At 53.5% G+C, this 18890-nt stretch overlaps 1 protein-coding gene across 10 annotated transcripts in view; it reads right to left on the bottom strand.

Moving 5' to 3' along the window:
• The window catches only part of CCDC187 (coiled-coil domain containing 187), a 55683-nt gene extending 37249 nt beyond the window's left edge, over positions 1-18434 (bottom strand). For 5 of the 10 annotated variants that reach the window (XM_084800221.1, XM_084800223.1, XM_084800224.1 and 2 more), the window contains exons 1-6: positions 13108-13586; positions 12234-12733; positions 8774-8860; positions 7293-7385; positions 1768-1884; positions 261-1315 (exon numbers count right to left, since the gene is read on the bottom strand). In XM_084800221.1, the coding sequence (XP_084656347.1) occupies positions 261-1315; positions 1768-1884; positions 7293-7385; positions 8774-8860; positions 12234-12733; positions 13108-13286 (2031 nt within the window). In that variant the 5' untranslated portion in view covers positions 13287-13586. Of the gene's footprint in view, positions 1-260; positions 1316-1767; positions 1885-7292; positions 7386-8773; positions 8861-12233; positions 12734-13107; positions 13587-16715; positions 17006-18314 lie in introns of those variants that run through there. The other 5 variants (XM_084800229.1, XM_084800230.1, XM_084800225.1 and 2 more) reach the window with 5 other exon arrangements.
• Positions 18435-18890: the final 456 nt, after the last annotated feature.

Below are 18890 nucleotides of genomic sequence, written 5' to 3'. Positions count from 1 at the left end.
AAGTTTAGCCAGGAACATTCCGCAACATTGCTACCACCCTAGCTAGGGACGAAGTTGCCCATGCCCAGTCTCTTCTCCCTGATGCTCTCTGTCTCTGGTGAATGCCTTCAGGCTGCCCAGAGCCAATGTCATCTCACCTCATGGGCCCAGTGGCACCCAGACACCTACTTCTTGGTGGGCAGTAGGCAGCCAGGGACAGCAAAGAGCCTCAGGCCCAAAGGCTTGGCTGATGCCCTTCTTGTCACCCACCCAGTACATACCCCAGCCTGTATGGCACTGGGAACAAAGGTGACAATGCCAGGCCTCCTCTGGGAGACCACATGGATGGCCTTGCCAAGGACGGCCTCTCGCTGCTTCCGGTACACTTCCTGCAGTCTCTGGTTCCTCAGCTCCAGCGTGTGTGCAGCCAAGGCCTTCTGCTCCATGGCATGCTGCCGTCGGGCCTGGGCCTTCTGACGCATGAAGGCATGCAAGGACTCAGAGCTGTGTGTCTGGCCCAGAGACCCACGTATCCCTGGACAGGGTGGGGCCTCCTGCGTGTCCTGCTCCTTGCCTGGTTTGCTCTGAGGGATGCCCTGGGCAGGCTCTGGCCAAGCTAGCTTGACTTTCGAGGAAGGAGGAACAGCACTTTTGCCCTTGCTGTAGGGACGGGACCTCTGCACAAAAGAACTACTCCACGGTTGCCGGAGCGCAGGATGCGGCCTAGCCAGAGAGCTCGGTGGACTGGGCTCGGAAACCTCCCAGTCTTTATAAGCTGTGAAGGTCCTCTGTGAACAGGCCTGGCCAGCCAGGGCACTCCAAGGCCGCTGTGAGAAGGGATTTTGCTTTTCTGGGGTGTTCCCAGACCTCTGGAAGGAAGTGTCTTGCCCCTGTGCTGTCCAGGCCCTCTGCGGACAAGACTCCTGCTCAGGCAAGGCTTCTTTCCAATGTTGCTGGCTGTGCAGGTTCACAGTCCTGTCTAAGGAAGAACGCTTCCCTTCCGGCACAGTCCAAGTACTCTCTGAGAAGCCCTGCAGGTCCCGGGTGCTTTGGGGTCCTCGCTGCCTCTTCCCTGGCAAGTTCTGAGGCTTTGGTTTTGATGGTGAGAGCTTCCTTGGCAGCCTGGGAGAGCTCCTGGCAAGCTCCAGACCAGCCTGGATTTGCTGGCGCAGGTCTTGTAGGATGTCCATGGCACCTTGGATAGTTGCTGACTGCTCATGGAAAGCCAGGCTGGGTGTATGCTCAGACCCCTGCAGGTCACTGTGGGCACAGGTGGGCTTAGACAAGCAGGTGTGGGGGGCTGGGTCCTCAACAGCTGCTGCTTTCTTCTGAGAGCCTGCAAAGACAAGCAATAAAGGAGGGTTGGGGGTCTGTGAGCTGGAGAGTAGGCCAGACCTGCTCCTCCATTAAGGGGACATCATGGGGTCACTAGGGAGGCCCTGGCTTTAGCCCCACAAACCTCCTCTCAGCCTCAGCCCTCAAGACCCACACACAAAGGAGGGCAGTTGCATTTGAGTGAGCCACCTGTTCCACCTGTGCTGACGGGGTGCACACGGAGGGGTGGCAGGTGTCCACCATTCCCTCACAAAAGCTTGCCTCACAAAAGCTCGAGTATACATCTGCTCCTAAAGCTGAGAAGAGCCTCTCCCTTCAGGTTTGTGAAGATAATGATTCCCAAATTCCCATCTCTGAGGGAAATCTCAAGAGAGGTACCCAGCTACCATCCTCTGCGCCCACCCACTAATGCCACAGCAAAACAGACCACTCCAAGGCTGAGGCATGAGGTACCTAATTCCATGGCAGGGGCCTTGCTCTGGGGCCGTGAGAGGGCAGGAGTGGGCCCAAGCAGCTGCTTCACCAGGGCTTGTCCTTTCCTCCAGGCGTACACACCAGCCAACTCAGAATCTTAAATAGAAAACACACAGCAGGCCCTGTGGCTCTCAGACTACCATAAGGGCCCACAGGGAAATCCCTCACATCCAAACCCCTGTGGGAACAAAGCCAGACATTTCGTCACTAGCTCTCATGGGTGTGGTGCATCTCAGGGTCATGATGAAACCCCAGGACAGACAGGGTGATAAAATCTCTCTGCCAACAGCTCTACCTGTGGGCTACTCAACACGGCCGAGGCACATAGCCCACACTTGAACAGGAACGAGGTGCAGCTTCAGATGGCACCTGCAGCTGGCCACTCAGCCAGGACCACAGCAGCCAGCACTGTCATGACCATACACACACCTTAGCGGAGACATTAATGAGCTCTGAAGATGGTCAGAGTCACAGCAGTGGGGTCAGGATCTGAGACAACTTTAGACCTCCTCAACGGTTCAGAAGTAAATGACCAGCACTGCTGAGTGTCCCTTGATGGACAACGCCACATGGTGAACGTGACTGCGCAAGGTGTTACTTCCTGATGTCAGATTGTACCCACCAGTACCAACACTGACTGGCCATCATGAGAACCCCAGCCACAGGGCCCCACCGAGACAGGAAGCAGGCACAGTCATGTGCTCATCCCTATGTGCTCACAGGGCTCACTGTTGCCCACCTACAAGCTGTGATGCTCAGCTCAGTTTCACACAGACTCACTACACTCACAGGCCCACACAGGCTCACATGCTCTGTGGAAGCCAGTGAGGAAGCTGTGAGCTCACTGTAAACCATGGATGTGGCAGAGCGCAGAGCGCGCGTCCTGTGAAGATGAAGTGGACATTGCATGTATTCCCGTCACGGCCTGGCTTTCACTCATAGTCTATGCAATTCCTTCTGGAAGGCCACCTCGTGGGACAAACAGTCCGCACTCTGCTGCATCCACAGTCCACAGTAAGCTCATAGCTTTCTTGCTTGCTTTCGTTTTCTTTTTTTCTTTTTTGGTTTTTCAAGACAGGGTTTCTCTGTGTAGCCTTGGCTGTCCTGGACTCGCTTTGTAGACCAGGCTGGCCTTGAACTCACAGCGATCCACCTGCCTCTGCCTCCTGAGTGCTGGGATTAAAGGCGTGCGCCACCATGCCTGGCTGCTCACAGCTTTCTTATACAGGTTCCACAACGCTCACACCCAGAGTCACACATTTACACTTTCACACACTTACACACAGGCTCACATACATTCACATGTGCTCATTCACATTAGCACACATGCTTACACACTCACATGCTCACAAACGTGCCCTCACTCGTTCGCATACGTGACTGCACACAGGCAACCATATAAACGTGTTTGGTACACTCCCATGTGTGCATATGAGCATCCACACACAGACGTGCTCCAGGCCCAGCCAGCCCTGCAACACTGAGGTGACACATCTGGTGTGTCCTCAGTCACTCTTCCCACAGTCCTGCTCAAGGCGACACCACCTGAGGGATGGAATCGCATCTTCCTGTGCTCTGAGCCAGGACTTGCCCTGTTCCCTATGGGCAACACGTCACAGAGCACTGCCTCAGAGGGCAGCCTACCTGCGTCAAGTCCTGCCTACCGCTCCTCCCTCCGCTGCCTGTCGCAAAGGTGGTGAATTAAATAGCAATCTGCCATTGTCTAGAAAACTAAGCCATTAGAGACCAGAGAGGGGGCTCAGTGGCTAAGCATGCTGGCTGCTCTTCCCGAGCCCCAGCACCCACATGGCAGCTCACTATGCTGCAACTGCAGTCCCCAAGAGTTTGACACTCTCTTCCGGCCTGCCTCCTAAGGCGCCAGGCATTCAAGGGCACACAGACATACATGTAAACACAATGACCACACACATAAAACTTAGAAAAAAATAAGTATATATATTTTTTCGAGACAGGGTTTCTTTGTGTTGCCCTGGATGTCCTGGACTTACTCTGTAGACCAGGTTGGACTCAAACTGACAGTAATCCTCCTGTCTCTGCCTCCCAAGTGCTGGGATTATATAGGCTAACGACACTCTGCCCTGCATTAAATAGGTTTTGGGGTTTTGTTTTTTGGTTTTTTTGTTTGTTTGTTTGTTTGTTTTGGTTTTTTGAGACAGGGTCTCTCTGTGTTAGTCCTGGCTGTCCTGGACTCGCTTTGTAGACCAGGCTGGCCTTGAACTCACAGAGATCCATCTGCCTCTGCTTCTGCCTCCCGAGTGCTGAGATTAAAGGCGTGCGCCACCACCACCCCACTATAGTGGTTTGATTATAAAGAAACATTTCTATTTTCCTATGGTCATTCCTTAGTATATAGGTCTCAAATCAGTACATCTGGACTATATTGTATTAGAGTGTTTGATTTTTAAAATTGTTCTTCGAGGGGCCGGGCGTGGTGGCACACACCTTTAACCCCAGCACTCGGGAGGCAGAGGCAGGTGGACCTCTGTGAGTTTGAGGCCAGCTTGGTAGACATACAAAGTGAGTCCAGGACATCCAAGGCTACACAGAGAAACCCTGTCTCGAAAAGCCAAAAACAAATAAATAAAATTGCTCTTCAAGTTGATGATTTGAGCCTCACTTTAAAAAATAAAATACTTTTTAAATTTTTTATTTAGCTTTAACTTATGTGCATTGGTATGAGGGTGTCAGAGCTTGGAGTTACAGTTGCCAGCTGCCATGTGGGTGCTGGGAATTGAACCCGGGTCCTTTGGAAGAGCAGGCAGTGCTCTTAACCGCTGAGCCATCTCTCCAGCCCTAAGAAAATAAAATCCTTAAGGGACTGGATAGACAGCTCAGTGGGTAAGACTGCTGGCTACTCTCCCGGAGGACCCAGGTTCAGTTTCCAGCACCCACACAGTCGCTCACGACTGCCTGTAATTCCAGCCCAGAGGATCCCACTTTCTTCTAGCTTCACAGGCCCCAGGCATGTACATGGTGCAAGTAAAACATTCATATTTAAAATAAACTTTAAAAAAAACAAACTTGTTTAGTGGATTTTGGCTAGGGATTTGGACAGAATTTCCAACCGTTTCTGAAACAGCCCCAAACACATTCCTGGCACATTTTAGCGTGAAGAAGAGTTTTCACTATCAGCTATTGTACAACCGAAGTGTCAGTCAACGCTGAAAAACCTGGAGGATGGTTTTGCCTACTACAGTACCAAATATTCAGGAAAGATGTAATCCTTTATGCAAAATACGCATCCTGTTAGTATGCAAATGTTCTTTTGTTGTAATAGATGGCTGCACAGCTGAATGGAGACAGGTTAGGGCCAGAGGCTAAGGAAAGTCAACACTGGGGCCCCAGAGCCCCAGACCTGCAGCTAATATCAGCTGCTGTTCATCAGCCCTGGCTGCAGCGCTGGGGCGTAGAGAGGGCCTAACGGTGCCTCCTGGCAGGGCCAAGGAGGGCTCCTGCCTTCACGGGCAGGGAGGAACCAAGCTGTGAGGTTCTTTGGCTGTGCTGGTGGCATCCAGGTTGCCGTAGGGATGGGGATACAGTTGAGCATCTCAATCCTGCCCTTCTGTGCTGCCTCCAACAGTCATGGTCTCTCTGCCAGGCACTGGGCCAGAGGCCCCATGTAGAGAGGACAGCCCCCTGGCCTCTCACAGCCAGCCAGCCTCCCCATTAGCCCACCAGAGGAGTCCTGGTCGATAAATGGGTCCTGATGGGCACATTTTTTTTCTTCTGCTGAGCAGTTTAATGGCAATTAATTTTTTTATGGGAGGATTTTTAATCTGCGGAAATGGATGGAGTCCCCAAGTGCCCTGTCAAAGCTCCAGGCCAACCTAATCTATGATAAAAAATGCAAAGCGAGGTGATATAATCTGAAATTAAATATCGGGCTTCATTTTCCTTTGGCCCGGATGGATGAATATTTTATAACTATTGTGATTTAATTTTTTGTTAACTACAGCAAATTTCTAATTCACCCAATTCCCAAGTCCTGCAGCTCTGACCCCCTGAACCCAAACTCATCTCTCCTTAGCCCAGCTGTGGCTTCGTCCCTGACAGAAACTAATGGTCACTACCATCAGGGTGACACCGTGACTGGGATGATGAATGCAGCCGGTGGCACGCCCTCTGACCCCGGTGTCAGGCAGACGGCAGGTCATTTTTCAAGCAAGCCATTAAAACAAAACAACAGAAAGCCGGGGATGAGTGAGAAGATGATGCAGAAGAGGGGCTGCACTTGGTGCATTTCCAGACAACCTTCCAGAACCTTCCTGTAGTTTCAGCGTCTCTCAGTCTTGGGTTCCAGAGGTGTTTATCCTTCCCCATCCTGTTTCGCCTCTGGCCAGCTAGAAGACTTGTGTGCACCCTCTGCTGAGCACACAGTGGGCTAGGCAGAGACTCATAGAATAGTTTTTGCTGGGGAGCAGGGGAGGCAGGGTACTGGGGTGCAGGGGAGACGGTACTGAGCAGAAATGGAGGTGAGGTTGTGCCCAGAGTACACTCTACCCGTGCTGGTGGATCCAGAGCGGTAACCTCATGGGATGGGGAAACTGAGGCAGAGAGATTCCCAAAGGCAGCTGAAAAAGTATTCCCAGACCCTGTGTGGCCTTTATGCTCAGTCCTGTCAGACTGACCTCAACCCCTTCTCCCGACCTGGGGGGGGTCTTCATGGTATTGCTAAGGCTAGGCTGGAGCAGGGAGCCTTGACAAGGGATCTGTGGTGGTCTCAGAAGACACCTGGCTCTTATAGAGAATACAGAGCCCATCCCAGATCTTTGCCTGTATGGTCCTAGGCAGGCAGGCTACCAAGCTGCCTTGGGCCTCAGTTTCCACATCTGCAGAATGGGAGCCAACCTACCTCACTCCCAGCTTACCTGGAAGACATTCTAGACCCTGCCTGACTCCCTCCCAACAATCTCCAAATACTCACAACTGTCTTTTCTTTGGGGCTTCAGAGATCCAACTAGATGGAGGGACCCCTTTACTTCACCCCCCGAAAAAACATAGAAGCAGCAACCTGGCTAGGACTCTGGGTGTCTGTCAGGATCCAAGCCCAGTAAATGGGGTGCCTTAAATAGAAGGCTGCCACTCATAGATAGGGTCACTAACAAGATCCCCTGAGGACTTGCCATGAAATTGACAGACACACAGGTCAGGGTGGAGCGCTTGCAGGCAGCTCACAGTGCTGTAGGCAGCACTACAGCTTTACTCAGTCTCCCCTCAGCATGTTACCGCTCTGAAAAGCAGCAGCACTGTGGCCAGATGGCCCTGTGCCATTCCCGTCTTCAGGGGCATAAAGGACAGGTCACATCACATGGGGAGTCGCAGGCTTCTACTACATGGCAAGGAACCCTCAGATCCTAGGGCCACGAGCTCCTTGCATGTGGCAGAGCTGGCAACCGATATCCTCAGCACAGAATCAAGAGCTGTGTGGCACCCTCACCAGCTAGCATCACACAGACTCTGGGGTCTGGAGTAGCAAACCTCACCTCTGCCTTTGGGAGTTCTGCAGGGGACAGACGACTTGGGGATCTCTCTTCTGCAAGCAGCACTTTTGATCCTTTTGATGTTTGTCCTTGGGACTGAAAGAAGAGATGGGCAGAGAGGGAGGGAACCTTAATCTCACAACATGCGAATAGGCTACGTACTCACCTCGACCCCAGGGCCTGGGCTTGTGTTTGCTGAGCAAATGACTGACTGACTGAGGCAAGTTCCAAGGGAATCCTGGTACAGCATCTTTTCCCTGGACATAGCTTCCATCAGGGAAGGAAGACAGAGGCTGGAACTACAGGGCCCAGTCTCTGGTTGACAAACATAGTGACGTCACTGTGATGGGGGAAGAGCCCCTTCCACATCCCACACCAAGTTCAGTGGCCAACTCCCATTCGGGAGGCTGACCTGAGCTATGAGGGAAAGAGGAGGAGGAGGAAGAGGAAGAGGAAAGGCAGGATGACCTGGACAGGTCCTGTGACATTCCCAGCATCCACAGAAATAGGAAGTGGAATAGTGGGTGCAAGGCTTTCCTGCACGTCCTGCTTCTAGAGGAAGGGGGAAGGAAAGTGTGACAGCCAAGAGCTGGGGACCAATGGACCTGGGGGGAAGGTGGGGCTGTGGTTTCTGCATTCCCAACTTGCCCAGTGGCACAGTAGCCACACTTGTGGTAGGGACGAGAAGCTGAAAGGACAGGACCTCATGGAAGGCAGAAGAGAAGACGGGGCTAGGCTCACGAAGGTAGGTCCTGCCTGACCTGTGCATCAGCCAGCTTGGGACCCTGCCTACCTCTGCCATTGGCTCACAAGCACAGGGCAGGGCATGCCCCTAATGTTTCTGTGTCTGTGTGTGTTGCTCAATAGCACTGACCGCCCTCATGCTTTGATGGGGACCTGCCTCCCACTACTTCTTCCTTCCATGAGAAATCCTCCCGTTATCCTGAGCTGGAGAGCCTGGAGGTCCAGAATGCCCTCCCAAAGCACCTGTCAAAGAGCCTGTGCTCTTGTGCCTCCCTCCTCTCTCCTGCATCTCCAAAACCTCGTAAGCATCTGCACAGCATGAGAGTCTAACATGCAATCTAACCAGCAGCACAGAAGCCCAGCCAGCATCCTTAGGCCACCTCTCTGGGGTCCTTTACTGTTGGTCAGAACAGTGAGCTAAACTATAGCTACCATGTCCTCTGACCCACCACCCATCTCTCAGCATCCCCAGGGCCAGGCAAGGTCATCTTGAGCACTGCCCTCCACCTACAAAATGTAAACACAAGCCTCAGGGCCAGCAGAGATCTAGAAGTGTGCGTACAGAATGGGGCTGGTGTACAAGGACGTACCCAGAGGATGTCTCTGCTTTACTCTTCTACCTTGATTCCTTCTCTTGGGCGGCAGAGAATGAGAGACCCCTGCATGACCCCCTCCTAGCCAGGCCCTATTTGACTGCAAGTGTCCTTATTAATCCCAGGGTCCAACCCAGAGCCACTCACCTGAAGTATGGTGACCCCTCGAGCGCTCCCTCCCCAAGCTGAGAGGTGTCCTGTCTTTGTCTCTATACTCAGTGGCACGAAGAATGTCTGGCCGTGGAGAAGAATGGGAAAAGGAGGGCTTAGTGAAATGATTTCCAGAATGGAGTTCCAGGGTAGAGCCCCTGGGAGCCTTTACACTATCCCTCTGCTCAATGCCTCAAGCCAGAAAACACATCCCACGAAGCCATCAGCTAAAAAGTCACATGCCATTCACACCAAAGTTAGCATAAGCACTGTGCCTTGGAAGCACCCTAAGGCAAATTATGAACAGGGCCATCTCACAGGCACACTTCCTCCCTTTTATACAGTTTAAAATCCAGGCCTAAAAAAAAAAAATCCAGGCCTAGGGTTTGGTGCCACCCATAGTGGGCACCTCATTTAATATAATCAAGATAATCCTGGGGTCAACAAGGGGGCTCAGCAGGTAAAACTACATGGCCATGTGAGCTTGGTGACCTGGGTTCAATCCCTGGAACCCACATAAAGATGGAAAGAGAGACGTGGGGCACACACCTGTAATCCCAGCACTCTGGGGAGGCAGAGGCCAGCCCGCTGGCCGGCAAATCTCTGTGAGTTTGAGGCCAGCCTGGACTACAGAGTCCAGAACAGCCAAGGTTATACAGAAACCCTGTCTCAAACCTCCCCTGCCCCCAAATAAAGAGATGGGAACAGAGAACCAATGTCTAGAAGTTGCTGTCTGACCTGCACACACTTGCAATGACACTCAGGCCCACTATACATATACATCACACACACACACACACACACACACACACACACACACACACAGACACACACAGGCTTTTTTTTTTTTTAAGATCACTTCCCATAGGCCTGCTGTTGCCTAGGTGATTCTGCATCTCATCAAGTTGACATGTGAAATTAGTCATCACTTCAGGTTAACAGTGACTGTGGCACAAGCTCAGAAGACCAGAGCACTGATAGCAATGCAGACAGTAGAGCCTGCCCTGTTGAGGATTTGGGTTCTGCAAAGAGTTGGACTCAAGGCCTCTTGTACTGCGTGGTAGCAGAGAACTTCTCTGCATTTTGTCTTCAGTCTGAGACTGCGTATGAGGCTGAGTTTGAAGGTGATGGGTTACTTAATCTCACAGAAGAAAATTCCAAGGCAACCTAGTGTTCCGGCTGTAGGGTGGCTTTTAGCCACGTTTACCATGCAGCTCAGAAAGCAGGAAGCAGAGGACCTGAGAAGCCTTCGGTTTGGCCAGACAAGAGCCTATGTAGAGCTGGGGCTGGGCATGATCTGCATGAAGATTAGCTTCAGAAGGGAGTTGCTGGGGCACCCCGCTTTCAGAGGGACCCCTAGGAAGCTGTTTCCACAGATTCGTGTCCCTGGACTCAGGCTGTCCAGGCACTCAGTGGCCACTGCAGCCCAAGTCCAAGTGGGCCCACTTACTGCTAAGCAGACCTTAGCATTCATTGTCCATGCGATGCTATTTTTGAGGCATATGGAACACAGAGACAATGAGCTGTGGAGGCTCCTGCTGAGACTTCTTTTGTTTTTTGTTTTTAACAAATGATGGTTTATTTATTTATTACATATACAGTGTTCTACCTGCTCCTATGCCTGCACACCAGAAGAGGGCACCAGATCTCATTATAGATGGTTATGAGTCACTATGTGGTTGTTGGGAATTGAACTCAGGACCTCTGGAAGAGCAGACAGTACTGTTAATGTCTGAGTCATCTCTCCAGCCCTTGACCAGATCTTTTGGCAATTTCTGAATCTTTGAGCTTCTTGGAGATGGGCTGAGTGGATTTTTGCACCAAGACAAGCCTTCAGAGTCCAGGGCAGGACGGTATGGCTAGGATAGTAAAAGGTCTCAAGAGCTCCTGTGTTGAAGACTTAATCCCTGATGGTGACGGTGACACTACTTGAGGTGCCAACATGCTAATTCTAGGGCTGGATTAATCCACTGATGGGTTTCTGCCTGATAGAAGGACGTGTGTGTGTGTGTGTGTGTGTGTGTGTGTGTGTGTGTGTGTGTATGTGTGTGTGTGTGTGTGCAGGGCACGTCTTACGTGCGGAGCCTTCTTATCTGTCTGCTTCCTGTGCACCATTCAGTGTGCAGGTTGGCTCTGCTGCCATGCCCCTGCACCGTGATGTCCTGCCTTACTGCAGGCCTAGGACATCGACAGACCCTCTGAAATGTAAGCCAAAGAAAATCCTTCCTCTCTCTAGGTTATTCTGCCTGAGTAGTATACTAACCCGGGGACACACCTCAGAGAGCTAGCCAGGACAGTCCCAGGAGAAAGGCATATGGGGACCTGGTGATGGTTTTGTTTCCTCCTCTGTATTTATCTGCACTTTCTAAAAGAAAATGTACTTCCTGAAAGAAAGTCACCGAAGGATAAGTCCCATAGAATCCCATTTCTATGAAGTGGCCAGAGTCATCAAACCCAGAGGGACAGGGAGTAGAAGGTGGGCACCAGGGCCTGGGGACGGTGGCGATGACTGCGTAACAAGGAGTGGCTACCTAAAATGAACAGAACATTTTTTAAATGGTAAAAGATGGGACTAGGGGACTGGAGAGATGGCTCAGTGGTTAAGAGCATCGCCTGTTCTTCCAGAGGTCCTGAGTTCGATTCCCAGCAACCACGTGGTGGCTCGCAACCATCTGTAATGTGATCTGCAGATCTTTATCTTCTGCAGATAAAATACTCATATACAATAAAAAAAAAAAAGAGAGAGAGACTGGTGTGATGGCTCAGCAGGTAAAGGTTTTTGCTGCCAAGGCTCTTGAGCTCGATCCCCAGGACCTACAGGGTGGACTCCTGCAAGCTGACCTCTGACCTCAACTGGGCTGTGGCAATGCTCATACACACACACACACACACACACACACACACACACACACACACGTAATGAATTTTGTAAATGGTAAAGATGACTTCGTTTTATGTTATTTGTTTTGCAATTTTTTTTTAAAACAAGCTGTTGCCTTATAAAACAGATCCTCTCTTTAGCTTCCAGCATCTATCTCTGACAGGAAGCTCTTCAGGTATTTATCTAACTGCCGCTCCCCCCTTTTTCCTGCTCCAGAAAACACAACCTGTCTTGCTTGTGAGTGGCAGGCTGGCCTTCTAGATCCCACACTGGCTTGGCTTGACAGTGGCCGGGCCTGTTTAAACAGCTCCTAAGGCTGTGGCGACAAACCAAAGCCCCCATGCGCAGGACAAGTGGTCCCTTCCTCATCTCCCACAGGCTCTCTGGGTCTCTGTCTTACACAGCTCCAACCCGAATCTTCTTCGCCCTAAATTCAGCTCAAAAGCCCCACCTCAAGGTGCACTGGCCTCCCAGACCTCAAACCCTTTTGGGGGCCTTAGGAACATAACCTTTCTACCTGCCCTGACTTTTCCCGTAGCCTGTGGCCCACACCAGCTGAGCAAAGCAGCCACTGACCTCGGCAATTGGGCACTGGAAGAGCATTTGCCACCTTCGGGGTCTTGCGCCGCACTGTTGAGGTCTTGAAGAAACAGGAGGCACTCGGGGGGACAGAGGTGCCCAGGGAGGCACAACTTGCCTGCCACCGTGCCTGGGCTCGGATCTTGTCCCTCAACTGCTCCAGACGAGGGTTACTCTTCCTGGGCTGATGCTGGGGCGCCAACACGAGGGGTGGCCTTTCCTTCCAGGGCCCGTGGGAAAGTGCGCATGACTCATGCCCCCCTGAGGAGCCAGAGATTCGTCCGGATGACACCGAGCTGTCCACATCCCAGGTGTCCAAGCATTGAGCCCACGTGGGCAGGCTGCAGGTCCTCATGTTGGGGCCCGGCTCCTTGATGTAATCAGGCCAGGGCACATAGGGAACTGCTCGGAGTGGACCCAGGGGCTGGGAGTGAATAGGCCACCTCAGCGTGGTCAGAAGGTTGTCCTTAACAGCATGTGGGTGGAGCACTTCATCCCTCAGAGAGAATGACAACACGGCCAGTCAGAACAGACTGTCTCACACGGAGTCCTATGACCTCCAGAACCCCTTTCTCCCTGTTTCTACAAGAAAGGGGGAACAGAAAATGCCTCCAGCACATGGACGAGCCCTGACACTCTCCTTCAGACACTAACCACAACCTTTTAAGGAAGGTACCATGCTCATTTCAATCCATGGATGAGAACCCTGAGGCTAGGAGTAGCCAGGCCAAACCCAAAGGCACAAGCAAGTTTTAGCCAAGGACCCACACACTTGACCTCCATCTCCTCCCACCTCCCACAAGCAAGCTGCTCCTGGAGGAAGGACCTCAAGACTACCAGACACTCTTGTCCTCACCCACACAAATACTACCTGGGCTTGGGGCTGTCCTTTCCATGGGCCATTCTCCCCAAGGCCTTGAGGGAGTAGAGGCCTTCTTGCTGGTTGTCCCTTGGGCAGGTCTGCAGGGGTACCCTTAGGGAGGTGGGCAGCACACCCACGCCCGGGGTTGGCACTGCAGCTGAGGCAGAAGGGTATGGATGGCGGGTCATACCCCCAGGGGGCCTGGGTCTAACAGTATAGTCACATGGTAGTCTGTAGGTCTAGCACCCATCACTCATGGTCTGGCCACTGGCTTGCCCTGGGTACAGTCCACTGTAGATCCGGTGACCCTCAGGACAGTCATTGAAGTTAGGGACAATGAGTCTAAGCCCTTAGTAAACAATAGGTGTGAGACTTTCTGATGGGCTGCTTCTCATGGACTGGGAGAGAATTCCAGGTGGCCCGTGACAACATAATAACCCCGTGTCACTGAGCGACAGTCTGAAGCTTCAACTTCTACTCATGGCTCTAGCCAGCACCCAGCTGCCCCTGACACTCTAGGGGGCACACTGTCCCCACAGAGACTTCTGGAATCCAATATGGTGGGAAGAATAGGGGTTCTGTGGTCGGTAAGCCCTGTGGTCAGCACAGTTCCAAGGACAAAAGACTCACGTCCCAGCCCTAAGCAGGATAACCTTGGACACCAGTGACCTCACCCCACCCTGAGGACTGTCTCCTCCCTGTTGACTGGGAAAGGGAAGGTGCAGACTAGATTAGGAGGAATCCTACCAAGCCCGGGGATGGTTCACGGGGCTTGTGTATGTTAGGTGAGCCTGCTGCTGAGCTATACTTCATTCCTGAGACTCTTAAAGGGCCTGATCTAGGGAAGGGGACACAAATCCCTGCAGACAGTCATCCAGTCAGACTGCCTGAGTGTGAGGGGAGACTGCCATATTCCACCAGGCCCAGGCTCTCCCTCATAGCTAAGGCATTTTTTGGCACAGAACAAGCAGGACCCAGAGTTGATCCCAGCACCCTGGACACACCTGGTGCCAGCTTTCCCCCTGCCCCCTGTCCTGTCCCCCCCCCCACCCCCCGTTTTCCCCAAGGGTGAGGGAGAAGAGACCTTCTAACTAGCTGTCCCTGGGGCAGGTCTTCAGGGTTAGGTCTGCAGGGTTACCCTTAGGGAAGTGGGCAGCACACCCATGACAGGGGTCTGACTTTGCTGTGGGGCTGAGGTAGGAGGGTGTGGAGGGTGGGCCCCACTTCCTGGGGGCCTGGGTCCACTAGGACAGTCATGTGTGCCTTCCTTTTGGTAGGAGTGGCTACATCGGGCCTGCCTTCGCAGCAGCTGCAAGAGATCAGCGGTCTCTGTGAATGGATCGCGTTGCAGCATCACGGGTATTTAGTTGTGTGGAAAACACATAGGCCTTCTAGACTCTTCCAGACATGTTTCAAGAGATGGCACCTACCTAGGACAAGAGAGCCACCTAGGATTATTGATAGAGTCCTGCATGCCAGCCGAAGCCATGAAGAAGCTGGATTGCCACAGGGTTTCCCAGCCATTAGCCATGGTGGCTGTCACCTGTGCTGGGGTGGGGCCTTGGTGATGTCAATTCTGCTTCTGTAAGTAACCCCAATAAAACTCACTGGCTCACCAAGTTGGACTTTGGTGGTGTCCCTACTTTGGTCTGTTGTGGGCTTGCTATCTGGGGTGAGTACATGTGCGTGCATGGGTGCATGTGTGCGTGCATGTGTGCATGTATGTGTGTGTGTGTGTTGTGCCTCAGCAGAGAAGGTGCTGTCACACAACACCAGGGAGCTGGTGAGGTCCCCATTATTTTACATTCTTGTAGTGGCGGAGGCACAGGGTAATTCTGAGAAGGAGAGACAGTACTTCATTACCGAGCTAGCAGCCCTGCCTCCTGGAACCCACAGGAAGCTACCTAGAGCTTGAGCTGTCTCCACCAACTGGGCTTTTGACTTGTCTGGAAAGAGCCGCACCATAAACACAACAGATTAGCCAAAGGGAGTACTTGACTGTCGCTTTGAACTAAGCTATTAAAACAGACGCCTGGTGAGCGGGGGAAAATACACCCCAACATGCAAGGCAGCGGCCTACAGGCTGGCTCTCACCACCATGTCTGCTGTTACCATCCATCAAGCTGGGAGCTCCCATCCTGTGCCTCCCACAGGCTTGGCTCCCTGCCCTTCCTTGTCCCCCTCAGCCTCAGCGTACAGCTCAACGAAGGCTGTTGGCGGTGTCCTTTCTCACAGGCCAGATTCACCGCCCCTCCCCCCCCCCCCCAAGGCCTCAGCTGCAGCTCCAAACTGGAGCACAGACTAACATCTGCTGGTACCCAGTCCATGGCAGGATCAAATCAATAGACTGTCCACCTTGGCCCCAGGACCGCTGCAGCAGCTGGCAGGACAGAACCCTGCACTGTGTCTGCTGCCATCAGGTAGCTCGGAGCAAGGCTTAGTGGCCTCTGGGCAGACCACAGCCCAGGGAAAGGAGCACACATGCCCCACACAAGCCAGGCCTGCACACACTGCTAGCAGCATTTCAGCCAACCCATTGCAAGGCCTGGAGGTGTGGACCCCTCATGACCCTGCTCTTGGGCTGCTAACACCCCCGCCCTACCGTTCTCTGCCTCCGCAGGTATAAGGTACCAGCTCAGCTCCAGAGGCCACACATGCCCCATCCTTCCTCCCTCCTCCACCACCTTTCTCGGGAGAGTAATCTTCTACCATCCTACTGTGTGACAGGGGTCCCCCACACTGATCTCACATTGGTGATACCTGCCATACCCCCTCTTGCCTTCCTCAAAGGCCAGGGCCCCACTTAGGGAGGAGCACAGCCTTGCTGGCAGCTCTCACTGGGCATGCCCCTCTCATAGCATTCACAGAGCCCCCTGCAAGGCTGGCCACTGTGCTAGCCACTAGAGGACTGAGATCCTGGCAGGGTACCAGAACACCAGGATACCACAATCTCTCTCCAACCTGCCACACTCCTGCAGACAGCAGCAGCAGCAGCCACCTGGGGGGATCCTTGGGACCACGTAGAACTTCACCTAAGGGGCAGCTTGTCAGGCAAGGCATAGAATGAAAATCCAGAATAGTCACATGCCCCTCTGTCCAGCAGGAAGAGGACTCTGGCCAGTGACCTCAGGCAAGTCATTAAGAGCTCTGGGCCTAAGTTGGCTCCTTAGTAAAGTGGGCAAAGCCTTCACAGGGCTCCCGGGAGGTGAGAAGTTCACCTGGCTGGGCATAGAGTTAAAAAAATATATATCTGCCAGAGCCCAAACCACTGCCTGGTTCCTCCACGGACCACCTAGGTACAGCTGTGAGTGACAGTTGGAGCCCAGGAGGCTCCGCCTCCAGCCCCACCCCCTCCACCCTCCACCCCCACCCCGACCCGCAACTCCAGCCTGCAGCATATGCTCGGTTCAGGCTGCAGTCTGGGAGGGCAGGTGGCAGTGGGTGGGGAGGGGCTTTTTTCTGGAAACCTGCACTGACTCTAATTAGCCTGTTGTTTGTTTCTCACTGTCTGCTCTCTGGCAAAGCAGCCGCCAGAGCAGACTGGGGCAGTCAGTGAACCGTGAAGGAGAGCGAGGCACCGCACCCACCACCCTGGGGGGCCCTGTAGAGCTTGATACCTCAGCACGCTCCAGGGCAACAGGGATTCAGGTCTGGCGTCCTCACGTTGGCATGGCACCCAACTGCCAACATGACCGCCCAGACTGCAGCCTGATCGGCACCTCCAGCTGCCACAGCCCTGCCCTGGACATGTCATAATGCTGATGGCCAGAAAAAGGAGCAGAGCCGCTGGCTTCTACAAAGGCACCCTGCTCTCCACAGGCCAAAGCAGGCCACAGCTGGGAATAACAGGCAGAAGGCAGGGACGCGCTGGGTATAAAGCACAACGCTCTCCCGTGACACACAACACACACACACACACACACACACACACACAGAGAGAGAGAGAGGAGAGAGAGAGAGAGAGAGAGAGAGAGAGAGAGAGAGAGAGAGAGAGAGAGAGAGAGCTCTGTGGCTCAGGGGTTTGATTTGGGTGCACTTCTAAACCCTGCCTTTCTATCAACACAGCAACTGATGCCTTGGGCTGGTCCCAAGCTCCAGGGAACAAAGGCCACACAGAGGTGGCAGACGCCAGTGTGGGAACAACCCCACACAATAGCAGTGATTTGGGAAGGCTTTAGGTAGGCAGATGGAGTGTTGAAAGGATGGAGATGAAGCCAGATAAGTAGAGTGGACAAATGGCTGTCCTCTCCTCAGAGGAGGTGGCTGGCAGGAAATGTGGGCACAGATGCAAAGAGCGCCCCTCTACCATACCCTAGAGCCCAGATGCTGCAAAGCCCCTCTGTTAAGCAACCATGAACTGTGACACAACAGTCCTGACGGAGCTTCGGAGACACTGTCCCTGCCCCACCAAGGAGATGCATGTCTGGGGACCCATGCTGACAGAAAGAAGGCAACAAGAAGAGACCCCTAATCCACTACCAGCTCAAGCCTGCTCAGCAGGAGGCAAAGACCTGCCAGCCCTTTCTACTACTGGCCCTCGGCCCACCTCCCATAGCCAATGGCAGCAGCCCATGCTGAACAGGCCCCAGCGTCCTCAGCTACTGCGGACAACAACAGTTCTCCAGTAGGCTACCACCTGCGGCACTCAGACCCGTGCCAGCAAATCACCAAGCTCCTTCTGGCTCCTTGCCAGAAGCCATGAGGGACACAGTGTCACCCACAGTTATACAAGGAGGAACAGAGATCCACTCCCATACGACCTCCTGGAACCTGCAGCCCTCGGAGCTCTCTGCTCCTAGGGCCTTGCAATAAGCCAGCTCCAGGGCAGGGAACATCACTCTGAAAGGAGCCTGCGGACTCCCTTCTCTGAAGGATTCAGAACAGGGATTTGGGAAACACGGTTCCTTGTTTCAATTTATGGCTGCCTTAGCCCTTAACATACAGACACCCCCTCCGGGGGCAAGGGGCATTCCAGCAGGACTTTCAGCCCCCCAAGTGACTCCACAGTCTAGTGCAGGGGGCTCACTAAAGAACCCAGTAAAGAGCAACCTGCTGGATGGAGGGCAAGGCTGCTCCAACTTGAGGAAGCTGAGAAGCCTAACTCTCCTGCTGCCCACCTCTCTCCTCCATGCCATCCCTCCCTTCCCCCTCCCCCTAGAGGCCTGGTGAAGACTGGGCAGGAATCTGGTAGGACCCCTTCCCAGGTACTCACTCACCGGATGGCCAGCTGGAAAGGGCAAGAGCCTAGGAGCAGGACGGTGGGTGGGTGTCTAAGAGCCTGGGGCTGAGTCAGGGAGGGAGGCGGACCTGCACAAGGGTTGCCAGAGAAACCCTGGCTCCTCCCCTCACTGCTGCTTAGCACCACCTGGGAGGCGCCTTATCTGTGCAGCTGCCCCAGGTAGGCAGAGGGCAGCAGGGCGCACACACCTGGAGCTCTCAGCCCTTGGCCCCTGGTGAGGAAGGGATGAGAGATAGAGGCAGGCGAGGATGGAGCTGTGCGTAGCACCCCCCCACTCTCACTACTCCCCACATCTTCAGTCTGGTCCAGAGCTCTGCCCAGGGCTTGATGCAGGCTCAGCTCCATGGCCCCTCTACGCTGCCTGCTGCAGGCATAACCCTCGTTCCTGCTTCTGGCAGCTGTAGCCTGGAGACTTGAAAGCCTGAAGGACCCCAGAATGCCAACCAACAGCTTCTGAGACTCGCGTTCAGGCGGACTGGACAAAACAACCATGCCTGGGGAGTAGCCAGGGGAACCTTTCAGGTGGATAGACAGCCATGCGTGGCCCAGGGTC

This window comes from Acomys minous (genome assembly GCF_964271855.1).
Source record: "Acomys minous genome assembly, chromosome: 10".
NCBI lineage: Eukaryota > Metazoa > Chordata > Mammalia > Rodentia > Muridae > Acomys > Acomys minous.
This window is presented reverse-complemented; position numbering and strand designations above follow the sequence as displayed.